The sequence below is a fragment of the Psittacula echo genome (assembly GCF_963264785.1).
Source record: "Psittacula echo genome assembly, chromosome: Z".
Taxonomy (NCBI): Eukaryota; Metazoa; Chordata; class Aves; order Psittaciformes; family Psittacidae; genus Psittacula; species Psittacula echo.
This window is the reverse complement of record NC_137742.1, coordinates 54334747-54352248: the sequence shown is the minus strand read 5'-3', so window position 1 is coordinate 54352248 and position 17502 is coordinate 54334747. Positions and strand designations below refer to the sequence as shown.

At 43.9% G+C, this 17502-nt stretch overlaps 1 protein-coding gene across 2 annotated transcripts; it reads right to left on the bottom strand.

The window, feature by feature from the left end:
• Window positions 1-1759: 1759 nt before the first annotated feature.
• FNTA (farnesyltransferase, CAAX box, subunit alpha) lies at window positions 1760-15485 on the bottom strand (the record flags this gene model as incomplete). Of its 2 annotated transcripts, XM_080637782.1 has the most annotated exons (9): window positions 1760-3294; window positions 4830-5001; window positions 5492-5554; window positions 7444-7592; window positions 8007-8133; window positions 8849-8953; window positions 13702-13816; window positions 14402-14487; window positions 15346-15485. In XM_080637782.1, the coding sequence occupies 9 exons, from the start codon at window positions 15483-15485 to the stop codon at window positions 3166-3168; spliced, it is 1086 nt and encodes a 361-aa protein (XP_080493908.1). In that variant the 3' UTR covers window positions 1760-3165. The 2 variants fall into 2 exon arrangements, with proteins under 2 accessions (XP_080493908.1, XP_080493909.1); XM_080637783.1 differs by lacking the exon at window positions 14402-14487 and having other exon boundaries at window positions 15346-15461.
• Between the last annotated feature and the right edge of the window lie 2017 nt (window positions 15486-17502).

Below are 17502 nucleotides of genomic sequence, written 5' to 3'. Positions count from 1 at the left end.
ATGTACTGATTGGTCAGTTAATTTCCCTATTTCATGTATTTATGCCATTTGATTAATTCGATTTATACCATTAGGGACTTCCCATAACATTCCTGCATGTACTGATTGGTCAGTTAATTTCCCTATTTCATGTATTTATGCCATTTGATTAATTCGATTTATACCATTAGGGACTTCCCATAACATTCCTGCATGTACTGATTGGTCAGTTAATTTCCATGAGGTTACACCATTTTCATCGAAAGGACACCCTAGTCGTGTTTTGCTGACATGTGAAGCTGTATGTTGGTGATGTCCATGCGCTTCCAGGATGTACCAGGCTTCACAAATAGTCTTTTCTGATTAGAGATTTGTCAGCTCTGTTTCTTAATCTGCCTACACAGGAGCAGAGCCTCTTCTCCCATTCTCAGTTCTTTGTTCGCCAGTGTTGTTCATCCTGATCTTGCAGGCAGCCCTTGGATCTGTCCAGGCTTCCCCACAATAACACAGGTTTCAACTTTTTAACTCTATGCCTGTGGAGCTTGAGTGGCTCTGGTCACACAGACTTTGTTACTGATGGGTGTAAAATCCTTTCTCTTTGCTTTTAAAAATACAAATCTAGTTTTCTTGCTTGGCAGCTGCTGTGCAGCTTATCAGTACATTACGCCTTTTAGTTCCCGCTCCTGCAGGGAGTACTAAAGGAGACTGTCTGCGGGGCCTTCACTCTGCTCCACCCTCTGGTCACTTTCTCTCAGCATATGCCAAGGTTGCAGGGTTGCCTGGGGAACCATCACTGGGTAGATTCCACTCATGCCAACTGCATCCCATCCTGGAAGTAGCAGCTGCATTTTACCCTGAGGTTTTCCTAGTGTTGTAATTTAACACTGGGGGACTAGGAGGCAGTGGTCTGTAATTTCTCCCATTGTCCCACACGAAACTTGTCAGTAGATGACTCTACCTCTAGACATCATTCACGCAGGCCCTAAGTTGACCACACCATAAGAAAATAGTCCAAGAGTCTTGTCAGAGGATCCCACTGTTCTTGACACAGAACACGGCTAAAGCTAAGGTCTTTCCTCAGACCACAAATGACCACGACTCACGTCCCCAGTGCACTGCCCCAGTAGACACTGTTCACCATCTTACTGCAGGATTTTTCTCTGCAATCTGTGCCAGTGTCTATAAAAAATACTCTCTGCCTTATTCCAAGTGCCTTCTGAATATTGTTCAGGAAAGAAGGAACATAGTAACACCATATGCAGAGGCAAAATTCCCTTCCCTCTTCATTTACTTTAAGGATTGCATTTGTCTGTTGTAGACCTCTGAGCTTTCTTGACTGGTAGTGACAAATATACTACTTTGTCCTAAAGACCTGGAACACCTGATTGATTTAGTATAATTTCAGCTAGAAACCATTCATAGGGATATAAACATATGCTTTTTGCTCTGCACTGAAGCTTCAATTGTGGTAAAGGCACGAAAATACCCCAGGTAACAAACCCCCAAATGTTTGAAACATAGCATCAAGTAGGTTGGAGAAGACCTTTAAGATCAAGCCCAACCTCTACCCCAGGACTGCCAAGTCACCACTTGAAGTTCATGTGTTTAAATGTTCATGTGTCGCTATAAACATGTTTTTTTCTACTGTAGGGAAAGTGTCAAAAACATTAAAACAAAAGATTAGACAGCTTTCAAGTATTTATGAGTTGCTTTAAAGAACGCATTGACAACATATTTCAAGTATAAAATAATTTCATATGGTTTAATTACAGCAGCAGCTTTTAATGTTTAGTATCAGAAAGACTGTTCATATTATGGAATAAATACTAGTATTTATTTGTTCCTTTTATCACCATCTCCAAGAAAATACTTCATAACAGACAAGCACTCTATCTAAGAACACAGTTTACAATAGCCATCTACTGAAAACAGGGCAGATACAGTTTTCTCATACAGGTATACGCATCCTTTGAATTCTGTACTGCAGGTGCCTTCTGTCTTTCACAAAAGGGAGGAAAAGTAATTCTTTGCTCAATATATGCATGAAAAATATACGGAAAGCCTATAGGAGCAACAAGGTTAAGACATTTGTAGGTCCCCAATAAAACGTTTCCTTCCTTTCCAGTTCAGTGAAGATATGCAACATAACCAGTTGTTACAATCTCTTATGAACTATGACTTCAGCTTGGTTTGGTTACAAAGGGTGAAGAGAAAATAGATAAATCAGATTTTCAGCTGGCTGAACAGAACCCCAATAAAAAAAATAAGCAGATCTTCTAGGGTCCGTACAGAATTTTTCCTGACCGTGCAGATAAAAATTCAAGGCTCCACTGAATACATCAAGTGTATTGAAAGTTTCTAGGATGAGAATACTCCAGTGCAAAAGACACCTCAGTGCAACAGGATCCCCCTAAAAGGGGATATTTTAACCCCTATTAGCATACGAGAAGAACAAACCATGCACATCTGAACACCAAAAGACACACTCCAAAAAATTTCAGAAAAAATGCTTTGTTATCTGTTTTTATTACAAAATGACACTTGGTGTTAACTGCATACAATAGCATGGGCTGTCAGTGTTGCATAGCTGCTCCTATGTGAGGCAACACCTGCACTAACCAGAAATAGGTCACTTCGTATCTACTACAGCTAAGTTACCTGCAGTTATTACTGCACCGTCTGGTGCAACTGTTAGGAACCAGGAGTGGTTAAGCCACGGCATAAGAAATTGGTTTATTGCCTTGTAAGTAGCAGGTATAGCTTTATCATAGAACCATAGAATGGCTTGGGTTGGAAGGGACCTTAAAGGATCATCTAATTACAGCCCTCCTGCCACAGAGGGGGGGATACCTCTCATTAGACCAAGATGCTCAAAGCCCCATCAAACCCACCCTCGAACACCTCCCATAGATGGCTATTAATGTTATGTATCTATAACTAGGAAATACAATCTTTATGTAGTACATTTCAATAATTAAGCCTTAATATATTTCCTGACTGCACCTAAAGATATCACCAGTAGCACTAGCGACCTGAAGACTATACAGCACTCTGCACTCCTCTTTTATTGCAGTATGTCTTCACCAGACTATAAATACTACTCTGGATTTTAAACTAGTTGATAACTCTGCTTAGTACTGCTTTAGAACAGCTTGAGAACTTAACACTGTTTTCTTCCATGTTCAGTTACTGTTCTTTGTCTGTCACTGTGCTCTGTTCACTGCCTGAGCTGTGCTTGTTTTTAAGGGACCTTCCAATGTATCTCCAGTATTCCTTTCGGATGGTGTCTTTTTCTTTAGCCAGAATTTCACACAACTATAAAAGAAAATTGAAAGATTGGAGTTATACCACAAGTTTACAGAATCCTTCATTATCTTTACAAAATATATACAATATATGGTTCAGCCTGTAATAGCTTTTCCAGCAACAACAACTGTTTTATTAACCCCATTTGCAATTGTCTGATGACCTCAAACTGATGTCAACTCCAACTGGTAGTCAAGCAATCTGACACAAAACTGCACAAAAACATCTCCAGTCCTATTTCAGTTGCAGCTGCTTCCCCATTACTCCTTTCCGTGCCTACCATTCGTTATTTACCCCAGACTATTCAGCCTTAAGTATACTACAGTATACTTTTGACTTCCTGAGAAGCTTGATTGTCTTCTAGTGATCCAGGAGGCTGTATACCACTTCATTCAAAGCAGTGGTGGAACATCCTGCTCTTGAATCTTCAGTACTTCTGATGGACTGACAGGAGATACTTGGTTATGGCTTTTCAATTAGTACACTGTCATAAAAGGATTCTCCATGCAACTCAGTAACCTTCTCTTACAAGATGTTAGAGTTGGTGCTATACTTCCACTTGTTCTGATTTTTGTTTTATTTTGATCTGGGTGTGCAGTGAGGCACAGCAGAAATCAACCGTACTCACATAACATTTTGGGTAAAATTTATATCATATGAAAACTATCTACAAATGTTCTAGTCAATTCACTTTTATTACGCAGATGACATTGCCTTAATCAGTGAACCAGAGTTGAGAAATAGGAGCTTTGATACCTAAATAGATGACGAAGTCAAACTCTGTCCAATAGTATAAAAGAATATGAATCTGTGACATACTACTACACTTATTTACACTCTGGTCCTGGAATACAACAAAGGAAAAATGCTGAGAACGAACGATGCTGGAACACAGAGACTCCAGGCAAGAACTGCAGTTCTAGTTAAGATTTCAGTCTGTCATACAGTGAATGAAAATTGGTTTTATAAAAACTACACTGCCAACAGTTGCAAAAAGCTCCCCAAATATGAAGCACAAGGAGATACACAGCACTGCTAGAAGTCATAGATTCTCTGTAGGAAATGGTGCTGACAACCCTTACTGATGTTGCCACTGCCTGCTGGCTTTTAGGCTAATTCTGCCAGCTTTCTTAGAAAGAGCCAAGAAGTGCAAAGGGCTCCTGAGATTCTGTCTAGATACAGACACTTTGAGAACAAGATTCACTAACCCTCAGAGAAGAAAGGTAATCCTGTGCTAGCTTTGCAGCATAACAACACCTTGACTGTTGAAACATCTTTCTTTTGCAGGCAGTATTAGAAACCTTTTGTTTACTAATAGGTGAAGAAAGCTTACACTGATTCTGTATCTGGCAGATTATTAACTATAGATAAATTCATGAGACACTTGTGATTATCTGGCTTTCATGCTCAACTTTTCATAGAGCTCCAGTGATTAACAAGTAACCTCTTTTATTTAAAAAAATCAATCCCATTTTGTTGGGATATAAAACAAGAGAACAATAGATGGCGTCCCTGAGAAACAAAACCAAATTCTCAAAACATACCTCCAATGCCTTGTTTAGTGTTTCTTCCTTGTTATCACACTGGTTTTCAAGCATATCTTCATACATGTCCACAAGAAATGCAATCAGATAAGGTGAACTGTGGCTGGGCTGTAAGTTCAACAGCTGCTCTAACAGATTCGGATACTGAGAAAGACCACGATCCTGTAGAATCCTGTAACAGAGGTTAAAAGGCTTGAAACATAACGCTGGGAAACAACGCTATGAAGAATTTTATTTCGGTTATGGCTCCTTTATGTGGAGATCAGTTTTGAAATAAGGGGGCCAATACAAATAAGGCAGAAAGAGAGCAGCACTCAGCAACAATACAACTTCATGTTGTAATTATGTTCATCTGAACAGAAATTATACTGAAAGCAGAGGCGTTAGTTCTTATTCCATGCTTTTGAAAGCAGTAACATTACAGGTCAAGTTTTTAAAAGCATGAGAAGGACTTGCAATCCTCTGGTAAGAGCCACAAGGCCAGATACTTAGTGGAAAGTTATGGAGAAACTAGGTTAATATATTAACCCCTTGTGGAGGTTTCTGCCTGCCTGCTTGAGAACACAATACTAGAATGAACAGCAACAAGCTCTTTCCAGTTAAGAGCTAGGCATAAGATACCTTCTACAGATATTCTTTGCCCACAGAGAATGATGCCTTACCCTTTTAAATAGTTCCAAGCGCTCTCATTATGTGGCACTGCAGTGATCATCTCAAGAGTGTATCTGGAGAAAAAGATGAATGCAACCATTAAAAGTGCAGTTAGAAATTACCTGAGTGTGCTCAGATGCTCCCAAATGCATCCCTCTAGTCTGTATTTCAGAGTCTTTTTGCAGATCATCTCAGCTGGGCCATAGATGAAAAACGCCATGCAATACAATCGCCACAAGTCTCAAAGAGAACATCATGAGAACCGTTTGAAATTCTCAAGTGTTCCATTTGCTGCATTTTATACAATTACGAGACAGTTCTCAAAATTATGAGCAATCACACTAAGAAACAACATGATGTACTCTCCTAGTAGACTGATAGAATAATTTGTGCCCCCACAAGAAATATCAAGGGACTGAAAACGGCTAGCACAATCTAAGCTGAGGGTGAGCTATGGTAATAGTACCGCACATTATATATTCTGTATTTACTTGCAGAATGTTTTTCATGATGCTGCACTTGAGCAAACACAGGGAAGGCAGAGCTTGCACTTTCAGCTTTCAGCTCATGCTCTTTTCTGTAGTAGTTCTTATAAAGTAGAAGTTAGGCAACTCCTTTAAAACCAAAGCAATGAGAGGCACTTGCCATGCAGCTGCAAAACCACATTTCAGCTTTACAGAACATTTACCTTCTGCCCTTTCCCCAGCATAACCAGGCATTCAGCTGATTTTCAGAGACAGCAGATACTGATAAAAAAATTCTGTAAGCAGTACTGAGAAAAAAAAACCCAAACCAAAACACCACCACAACCCTAATACTTTTTTAACCTCCTGCAGTCACTACATCAAGCAACAACCAGCCCAACTACAGTTCTATAGTCTTAACCTTAGACGGTCTGATTCTTAAAATGGTATCCAATTATTCTGAACACAGCACCATGTATCAAGGTCTTCGGTCAAGGGAGGATGTCAGATCTGACCTCTGGAGAGAAAAAGCTGGAAATATCCAAGCCTAAGTCATGGAAATGGTTCAGATTTATTAATCTGCAGGAAAGTTAGAAACTGGAAATAAAACTTACAGCAGTTTGCAAAGGCAAGCCTGAAAGGTGGTGTGGGCTGAGATCCTCTATGAGCAACGTACCAATGGACCTATTCAGAGACTCATTCTTACTTACAAAGAACCACTCATATATTCGTAGTACCTTCTTTTCATTGCTTCTTCACTTCAGACAAACTTCTCATAACCATCAACCCTGATCAGCAGTTTGGGATGTGAAAACCATACACGAGAGCTTCCCTTGCCATCACAGTAGTAGAACAGATGGCTAGAGGCCCAGTTTCTCTTCAGTTATAAACATACCACGCTAAGAGTTTCCGAAGCCCATCTTCCCTAAAACTAGCCAGCTAATATGAGTAGTCGTCTTCATGCTGACCACACCCCCCTGAAAGCTCTTTTCTTTTCCCAGCTGCATTATGTTCCTCACAAAAGGCAGTTCCTCCTCCTACAATACATGTCCACGTTAACTTTAAATCATTGTGGCTACTGTACTACTAAAACAGCTGTTCAGTACTACACTGAGAATGCCTCTCCTTCCAAGCCTTCTAGGAATAGGATGCAAAATACTAACGTACAGCACATTTTATGTGGTTCCAGCGATACAGATTTTCTTGCAGGTTGTTCCACTATCGCTCATTGACTAAGAAAGGCCAGAAGTTTTGTCTGCACAATAAACAGCAGGGCAGGAAGACAGACTCATGAGAATAGCTTGCCTGGGGTAAGCATAGCTTGCTTCAGTACTTACTCAACAAGTCAGTGGTACTGAACACGTCTGTTTATGCACTAACACTATCTGCTGTCTGTGACAGTGAGCCCAGGAAAGACAAGCCCACAGAGACTGCCTAAGTATGGATTTGTTTTTACGTAATGAAGAATGCTTAATGTGAGCATGAATAATGTTACTAACTGGACTTCTCTGTCTAGAACTGCTGGATCGTCATAGCCTGTAGTGTTGAAGATTACAAAGTGCCGCTGGTTCCAAACAGAGTTGTTTCTCACATCTTCCCTCAAAAGCTGGTCTACATATTCCAGTTCATTGTCCCACAACTTGAACTCCTATGGAAAGGGAAGAAAGAAAGACTATCACAACCAAATTTTTCTGTTTTTTTAAATATATTCTCCTTTCTCCCAAGTTCTCTGAACATTATATACACAAACTTTTTTAAGGAAATTAACAAAAATTTAAAAAAAGGGTGCACGAGGAACACACTACACTATTCAGTTGCACACAATGGTATTATGTCATTATTAAATTCACACAGATAAAAGTAAGTAACCAACAACAGGCCTTTTTGAACTTGTTTCTAAAAGTCAAGTTCATTGTTTATGCCACACAGTAAAATGCAATTGTTTCCCCCCTTTTAGCTTTAGAAACAAAGTGCCAAATGCAATTCAGATTGTATTTAAGAAGCAAAACTCTAGAACTTGAGCAAGTTGTTTATTTAATCAAGAGTTCTATAGATACAATACCTGAATAACCCACTGTCTGTGTTGCCAAGCATGGTAATTTTTGGCATCTTGGTTAAGAATGTCAGCTATGAACTCAAGCTCTTGGGATGGATCCTGCAGCCACTCCACCAACACCCGTCTGTGATGCCTAATGATAAGAGGAGGAAACTATTTTTAGAATAGTCTAAATTTTTTTGTGAGCATATGGTCTGTATTAAAACAGCATAGGGCAACTGTACTATTTACAAAAAAAATTAGTTAAATACTTCAAATTATATATACTAGCCAAAACATTTCACTTGGCTCTGAGAAACATACAATGTATACTTATAATGTAATGGGTTCTATCTACATATACGCATTGGCCAATCACCTCCTTTTTGACAAGCTATGTTTACTTGAAGTAACACATTGCCACTTTTAACACTGATGGCCAAAGTGTTGAGCAGAATAAAATCTTCTGCTCCTATATAATTTATATGCTTTCGTACAATGCTGCTGTTCTGCCTACTCTCCCACTCACTTCAAAACCCAACAACAGGTAAGCAAACTCCAAAAGCCAATAAAAGGAAACACACACATTTCTATCTGTTCTTTTGTTTGCCTTTTCATGAGTAATTTTTTTATCTGTCAGACTTTTTAGAATGTCATAATCACATATTTAGAACAAACAGTTAAAGAGTACTGTGGCAGTGATGCTGATGCAACTCCATTTAAATCTTCCACTACTGCCACTGAAGCAGATGCAGAAAGCAACTCTTTAACAACTTTTAGGATCAATGATCACAACTGATTCTGGACAATTTAAAACCCAAAATCTATCTACAAACACATTCAGACCTGAAAAGAAAACATGGTTTTACCAGACTTGATAGTTCTTTGGCTGATCTTCAATGATAGCTGTAATATACTTAAGTTCCTCATGGAGATCCTTTCCCAGGGACTGCAGGAGGACTCTCCGGAAATGCCTGCATAAAAGTCAAGCATTTGAAAGCTGCAACACAGCTTTGCTACAATTCACAGAGGAGGACACAGAAGAACCTTTATTCACAGTACTTCTAACAGATACTGACTTAAAAAGAGTGCAAAACACTATCCAGTTCTGCTAAAGGCCATTCAACTATCAAACAGCAGAGAACTGGAATACAGCTGGTTACAACAGTATGTTACCTAAGATCACAGAAATCCTGTTTCAACCTCTGACTACCCACACTTGTCTTATTCTCACAGAAACTATGGCTTATGTGCTTAAAATAATGTAAACTTTCTGATTTGATGCAAGTTCCCAGAATAAAGCCACACAAGAGGTACTTCTTAGCATTCAGGAGTTAAAAGGTCCTACTCTGAATATTATAAATTCACTATGTATTCATTACCTAACTGCGCATTACCTGACAGATCTTCTAAAATGCTCTACTTAGTAAGCATACACAGGGAAATTGTGAATGCTCCATCCCTGGCGGTGTTCAAGACCAGGCTGTACAGAGCCTTGGGTGTCATGGTTTAGTGTGAGGTGTCCCTGCCCATGTCAGGGGGGTTGGAACTAGATGATCTCAAGGTCCTTTCCAACCCTAACTAGTCTATGATTCGATGATTCTATTTAGCAAGATACAGTAGTTATAATGGCTTTATGACTCTTGAAGCCAACTGGGGGCATTTTCAGCATCTTGCCAAGGCCACATTATCATTTCACATTATCATTATCATTATTATTATTTAGGCCGTTAACCCAGGAAGCTGGGAAACAGTAACAAAGAAAACCAACAAAAAAGGAGGAAGAGGACAATTAAAAGAAAGGGGCTTCCTCCTAAATCTGTTGTTCCCACCCAGAACCGCTTTGCTGCCCTGCAGAGGGCTGATGAAGAAATGCACTCGCACCAGAAACAACCGGCTGATGCACTGTTAAAAGATCTCTACTGGTGCTGCGAGGAAAAAGCGGCGGGTCGTAGTAGTAGAGGACTCAACTTTGAAAGAGACAGAAGCACTCATCTGTTGGCCTGACCCAGTCTCAAGGGAAGTGTGTTGCCTACCTGGGGCATGGATCAGCGATGTTGCAGAGAGACTGCCTGCTCTAGTAAGTCCCACGGACTATTACCCACTTCTAGTGATCCATGTGGGTGCTAGGGATGGAGAACATAAAGAAGGACTACAGAGCCCTGGGAGAGGTGGTTAGGGGCTCGGGAGCTCAGATTGTCTTTTTGTCTATTCTTCAGGACACAGGGGAGGACCTTAAAAAAGCTAGGAGGATTGGCCAGGTTAATAAATGGTTAAAAGGGTGGTGTCATAGTCAGGGGTTTGGGTGTCTTGAACACGGGACCCAAGTTTGTAGGCCAGGTCTACTGGGGGCTGGTGGAGCTGCTCTGATAAAGAAGGGGAAGAGTGGTTTTGGTAGGAGGCTTGCCAGGCTGGTCAAGGACGCTTTAAACTAGATGTGTTGGGGGAGGGGGGCATCATTCCATCCCAACACACCCAGTCAGTTGCCAGCACCTACAATAAATGCTTGGAGCAATGCAGAGATATTCCAGTCGCTCCAGCCAATGAGCAGGCTTCAGCTGGAGCTCGGCTCAGATGCCTCTATACAAACACCAGTAGCATGGGGAACAAACAAGAGGAATTAGAGATGTGTGCACATCTATGGAGGTATGACATAATAGGCATCACAGAAACACGGTGGGATGGCTCATTTAACTGGAGTATTGGAATGGAAGGTTACAGGCTCTTTAGAAAAGACATGCCTGGCAGGTGGGGAGAGGGAGTTGCTATTTATGTTAGGGATAGGCTGGAGAGTATGGAACTCTGTCTGGGGACAGGTGAGCAGTTGACAGAGAGTTTGTGGGTCAGGGTTAAAGGTAGAACAGCGATGGGGGACATCACTGTGGGGATCTGTTACAGATCGCCTGGTCAAGAGGAATCTGTGGATGAAGCACTCTACAGACAGACAGGAACAGCCTCACGCTCGCAGGCCCTTGTTCTCATGGGGGACTTCAACCACCGTGACATCTGTTGGAGCGATGGTACGGCCCAGCACAAGCAATCCAGGAGGTTCCTCGATTGTGTGGAAGACAACTTCCTTCTGCAAGTAATAGAGGAGCCGACAAGGAGAGGTGCCATGCTTGACCTCGTGCTCACCAACAGGGACGGGCTGGCTGGAAATGTGATGCTCCAGGGCAGCCTTGGTTGTAGCAATCATGAGATGGTCGAATTTGAGATCCTCAGGACAGTGAGAAGAGCGTGCAGCAAGCTCACTGCCCTGGACTTCAAGAGAGCAGACTTTGGCCTCTTCAGGAACCTGCTTAGTAAGGTTCTATGGGATATAGCCCTAGAGGGCAGGGGGGCCCAAGACTGTTGGTTAATATTCAAGGATCACCTGCTACAAGCTCAGGAGTGTTGCATCCCAACTAGAAGGAAGTGCAGCAGGAGGGCCAGAAGACCTCCTTGGATGGATAAGGAGCTGCTGAGGAAAATTCAAAGGAAAAAAGAGGCTTATAAAAGGTGGAAGCAAGGACAGGCGGCCTGGGAAGAATACAGGGATGTTGTCCAGGAAGCTAGGGACCAGGTGAGGAAGGCTAAGGCCCAGTTAGAATTAAACTTGGCTAGGGATGTTAAGGATAACAGGAAGGGATTCTATAGGTATGTAGCGAATAAAAGACAGACTAGGGACAACGTAGGCCCTATCCAGAAGATATCAGGAGAACTGGCTACCCTGGATTTGGAGAAGGCTGAGGTTCTTAATGACTTCTTTGCCTCAAGTCTTCACTGGCAAAGGCTCTGACCACACCACCCAAGTCTTGGAAGGCAGACTCAGGGACTGTGAGAATGAAGACCCTAGGCCCACTGTAGGAGAGGATCTGGTTCGAGACCATCTTAAAAACCTGAATGTGCCCAAGTCCATTGGACCTGATGAAATCCATCCGCGAGTCCTGAAGGAGCTGGTGAATGAAGTTGCTAAGCCACTGTCCATCATATTTGAAAAATCATGGCAGTCAGGTGAAGCTCCCGAAGACTGGAAAAGGGAAATATAACCCCCATTTTCAAGAAGGGGAAAATGGATGACCCAGGGAATTACAGACCATTCAGTCCCACCTCCGTGCCTGGCAAAATCTTGGAGCAGATTCTCCTGGAAGGCATGCTAAGGCACATGAAAACCAACAAGGTGCTTGGTGACAGCCAGCATGGCTTCACTAAGGGGAAATCCTGCCTGACCAATTTGGTGGCCTTCTACGATGGGTCTATGGAACTGATGGACAGGGGTAGAGCGGTTGATGTCATCTACCTGGACTCGTGCAAAGCATTTGACACTGTCCCACATGACATCCTTGTCTCTAAATTGGAGAGACATCAATTTGATAGGTGGACCACTTGGTGGATAAAGAACTGGCTGGATGGCCGCACTCAAAGATTGTGGTCAATGGCTCAACGTCAAGCTGGAGACCGGTAATGAGTGGTGTCCCTCAGGGATCGGTGTTGGGACTGATCTTGTTCAACATCTTTGTCGGTGACATGGACAGTGGGATTGAGTGCGTCCTCAGCAAGTTTGCCGATGACATTAAGCTTTGTGGTTAAGTGGATACACTGGAGGGAAGGAATGCCATCCAGAGGGACCTCAACACACTTATAAGGTGGGCTGATGCCAACCTTATGAAGTTTAACCATGCCAAGTGCAAGGTTCTACACCTGGGTTGGAGCAATCCCAGGCACAGCTACAGGTTGGGCAGAGAAGAGATTCAGAGCAGCCCTGTGGAGAAGGACTTGGGGGTGTTGGTCGATATAAAAATGAACATGAGCCGGCTTCAGTGTGCACTCACAGCCCAGAAAGCCAACCGTATCCTGGGCTGCATCAAGAGGAGCGTGACCAGCAGGTCGAAGGAGGTGATCCTGCCCCTCTACTCTTGTGAGACCTCACTTGGAGTACTGTGTACAGTTCTGGTGTCCTCAACATAAAAAGGACATGGAACTGCTGGAACAAGTCCAGAGGAGGGCCACGAGGATGATCAGGGGACTGGAGCACCTCCTGTATGAAGACAGGCTGAGAAAGTTGGGGCTGTTCAGCCTGGAGAAGAGGAGGCTGCATGGAGACCTCATAGCAGCCTTCCAGTATCTGAAGGTGGGAGGGCTATATGGATGCTGGGGATGGCCTATTCATCCCGGACTGTAGTGACAGGACAAGGGGTCAAGGGTTAAAACTTAAACAGGGGAAGTTTAGACTGGATATAAGGAAGAAATTCTTTACTGTGAGGGTGATGAGGCACTGGAAAGGGTTGCCCAGGGAAGTGGTGAATGCTCCATTCCTGGCGGTGTTCAAGGCCAGGTTGGACAAAGCCTTGGGTGACACAGTTTAGTGTGAGGTGTTCCTGCCCATGGCAGGGGGGTTGGAACTAGATGATCTTAAGGTCCTTTCCAACTCTAACTATTCTATGATTCTATGATTCTATCAGATGGCCTTGGCACCTCATCTATTTTAAAACAAAGTTCTTTTTGCAGCTAATCCTGACCTGACTGGTAATATTCTCAAAGACAAATGAATGAAAACCACCGACTCAAAATGAGACACAGAAAATACTGAATAAAAGCTTTCTTCAGAAGCTCACTAGAAGTCGACACCACTTCTCTATGAAAACTCAACTAGTCATGCCCTGATTAGACTAATACATTTTTTAAAGACATAAAAGGCCAGCAATCAACTGATGGTAGAAATAATCCCAAGATTATCACTTACCATACCGTGTAGTTTGCAGCATTTAACTCGATGGCATCTGCTGTTAGTTTGAAGGCTCTTTCGCTTCGCTCATCCCGCTGGAGAACAGCCCGGAAGTAATCATAGACATCTCGAACTAAATAAATAAGAGCATCTTATCCAAGGCTATGAAAAAATAGCCAGATTGGGGGGTAAGGTGAGTAATCTTTTGAAGTTACTTCCTATTTTTTGTACTTTAAATATACCTCTTTAAAATGACAGCTACATACTACTCTGACAGCACTACTAAATGGTATTAGTATACTGAAAAGCTGCAAAAATATCTTAAAAGTACACCACCTGAATAGCATCCAAAACAATCAGAAAAGTTCCTTGCTACTTACACTGTTTGCCCAGATGTGGGAGCTTCACATGTTCCTTTGCTACCTGTGGGCTAGAAATGCCTTATTATGTGAACCAGACTGTCTGAACCAGACCTCTTCAGTCATATGATTTTAAAATAAAACTTTGGCTATTAACATCTCAGGTGAAGATCCAATTTCAGACATGTTTGGTGAAAACACCACACACAACCACCATTACACAATAAACACTAATTTCTTCACAGTACTGCTCTAGGAGGTTTGTTATCCAAAATGAGAAATCTTGTTTTAACAATGCTAAAGACAGAACAAATTTAGCCACTCTAAAGTTGTGATTGTAGAATGTATTTAAAACTTACATTTTTCACTGTAGATGATCTGAACAACAGGATTTGGCCCATCATTTTGAGGGATTGGTTCAATATCTGCCCATTCCTTCCTGTCCCTGTTAATACATGTTTTTTTTTTCTTTTCAATGCTTCTAAAAAGGACAAAATGCTACTTAAACCACTACAGGCACAAATCTATGTGTAGCAACACATCCTCATTCCCAAAGTTCATTATAATTGTCACCATGTTATTTGGCCCCTGACTCCAAGAGAGACATTGAGTTGCTGGAGTGGGTCTAGAGAAGGGCAATGAAGCTGGTGAAGGGCCTGGAGCACAAGTCTTATGAGGAGTGTCTGAGGGAACCGGGGATGTTTAGTCTGGAAAACAGAAGGCTGAGAGGGAACCTTGTCATTCCCTGCAACTACGTGAAAGGAGGCTGTAGTGAGGTGGGGTTGGTCTCTTCTCCCAACTAACAAGTGATAAGACAAGAGGAAACGACCTCAACCTGTGCCAGGGAAGGTTTAGATTGGATTTAGGAACAATTTCTTCACAGAGAGGGTGCTCGGGCATTGGGACAGGCTTCCCAGGGAAGTGGTGGAATCACCGACCCTGGAAGTGCTCAAAAAACTTGCAGATGAGGCCCTCAGTGACATGGTTTGGTGGAGGCCTTGGCAGTCCTGGGGTAATGGTTGGACATGACGATCTTAAAGGTCTTTTCCAACCTACTTGGTTCTATGTTTTATTTTCTGCAACAGAGAGGAGCATATAAACAAGTAAAGGAGGTGCTGATACACGTGATCGGATCAGAACCTAATGGCAGCACAACCTGGGGGAAGGAAGCGATCGACCATCCCGCCCGCAGGCTGCCACGGGTCCGAGCAGGACGCGACACCCGACGCTTTCCGCGTTCGTCCCCCCAAGGCCTTCTGCTCCCGCCGGCGAAGCTGTGGCCTTGCGAGGGGAGCAGCCGTACCTGTAGAGCACATAGCCGGCGTCCTCCACGTCCTCCTCCTCTTCCAGCAGCTGCCCAAAGTCACCCTCGGGCTCGCTACTACCACCCCCACCTTCGCCCTCCGGCTGCAACTCCGCCGCCACTATGCCCTCCGCCGCCATCACCTCACTGCTGCTTCCGGGACCTGGCCGGAACCATTGAGGCGGGCCCGGCGGGGGGGCCAGAGCAGTCGCGTAGCTCGACAGCGCCTCCCGGGGTGCGGAGGGCAAGCGGCGCCCATTCGGCCACCGGGGCTGGCCGTACCGGCAGCGCCCAATGGCCGGCCTGCACTCTGAAGAGATTTCACCCACGGGAACGAATCGGGGGAGGCGGTGGGAGCCTGGGCCAGGCCGTGCTCCCCTGAGGAAAACCTGCGCCTTTGGCCAACCTGGTCTAGTGCAAGGCGTCCCTGCCCATGGTAGGGGATGGAACTAGATGAGGTTTAAGGTCCCTTCCAACACAAACCAGTCAGTGATTCTCACACCAATACTGGGGTTTGTAGTTGCGAAGTCATGAGTCCAACAGCCCTGGACTGATGCTAGGAGAAGCTGTTGTGGTTTAAGTCCAGCTGGTAATCACTCCCCCTCGATAATGGAAATAAAAAGGGGAGTGAACATGAAACTAAAAGAGGAAAAGGAAATGATGAACCCCAGTGATGCACAATACAATTGCTCACCACCCGCTGACCAATACCCAGCCACAGTCCAGGAGGTTCCTCCAGTGCATGGATGATAACTTCCTCATGCAAATGGTGGACGAGCCAACCAGGAGAGGAGCGCTGCTGGATCCCATCCTCACTAACAAAGGAGGGTCTGGTCGAAGCAGTAAAGGTTGAGGGCTGCCTTGGTTGCAGCGACCACGAGATGGTGGAATTCAGGATCTTGTGTGGTAGGACCAGTGGAATAGCAAGTAGAATTGCAACCCTGGACTTTACCAGGGCAAACTTTGGCCTTTTCAAGCAATTGCTAGGGGAAATCCCATGGGCAAGGCTGCTTGAAGGTAAAGGGGCCCAAGATAGTTGGTTGGCATTCAAGAATTGCTTATTCCGAGCTCAAGAGCAGAGCATCCCGACACGTAGGAAGTCAAGGAAGAGGGCCAGGAGACCTGCGTGGCTAAATAAGGAACTGCTGGGTATGCTCAAGTGGAAGAGGAGAGTTTACAGGTCATGGAAGGAGGGGCTGGCCACTCGGGAGGAATATAAGGCTGCTGCTAGAGGATGTAGGAAGGCAGCTAGGATGGCTAAGGCCTCCTTAGAATTAAATCTGGTGAGAGGGGTCAAGGACAGCAGAAAGAGCTTTTTCAAATACATAGCTGATAAAACTAACACCAGAGGCAAGGTAGGCCCACTGGTGAATGGGGTGGGTGCCCTGGTGACAGAAGATACAGAGATGGCAGAGTTATTGAATGCCTTCTTCGTCTCTGTCTACTCTGCCGGAGGCAGTCCTGAAGAGCCCTGTACTCCTGAGACCTCAGATGAAGCCAGGTCACTGGAACAGTTTGCCTTAGTCGATGAGGAATGGGTTAGAGACCAGTTGAGCAATCTGGACATCCATAAATCCATGGGTCCAGATGGGATACACCCGCGGGTGCTGAGGGAACTGGCGGAAGTCATTGCTAGACCACTCTCCATCATCTTTACCAAGTCTTGGGAAACGGGAGAGGTGCCTGAGGACTGGAGGAAAGCAAATGTCACTCCAGTCTTCAAAAAGGGCAAGAAGGAGGACCCGGGTAACTATAGACCCGTCGGCCTCACCTCCATCCCTGGGAAAGTGATGGAGCACCTTATCCTTGGTGCCATCTTAAGGCATATCAAGGATAGGAGGGTTATGAGGGGCAGTCAACATGGCTTTACCAAGGGGAAGTCATGCTTGGCCAATCTCATAGCCTTTTATGAGGAAATAACACGGTGGATGGATGATGGCAGAGCGGTGGACGTGGTCTACCTTGACTTCAGCAAAGTGTTTGACACAGTCTCCCACAGCATCCTCATAGCTAAATTGAGGAAGTGTGGTCTGGATGATCAGGTAGTGAGGTGGACTGCGAACTGGCTGAAGGAGAGAAGCCAGAGAGTTGTAGTCTATGGGGCGGAGTCTAGTTGGAAGCCTGTATCTAGTGGAGTGCCTCAAGGGTCAGTACTGG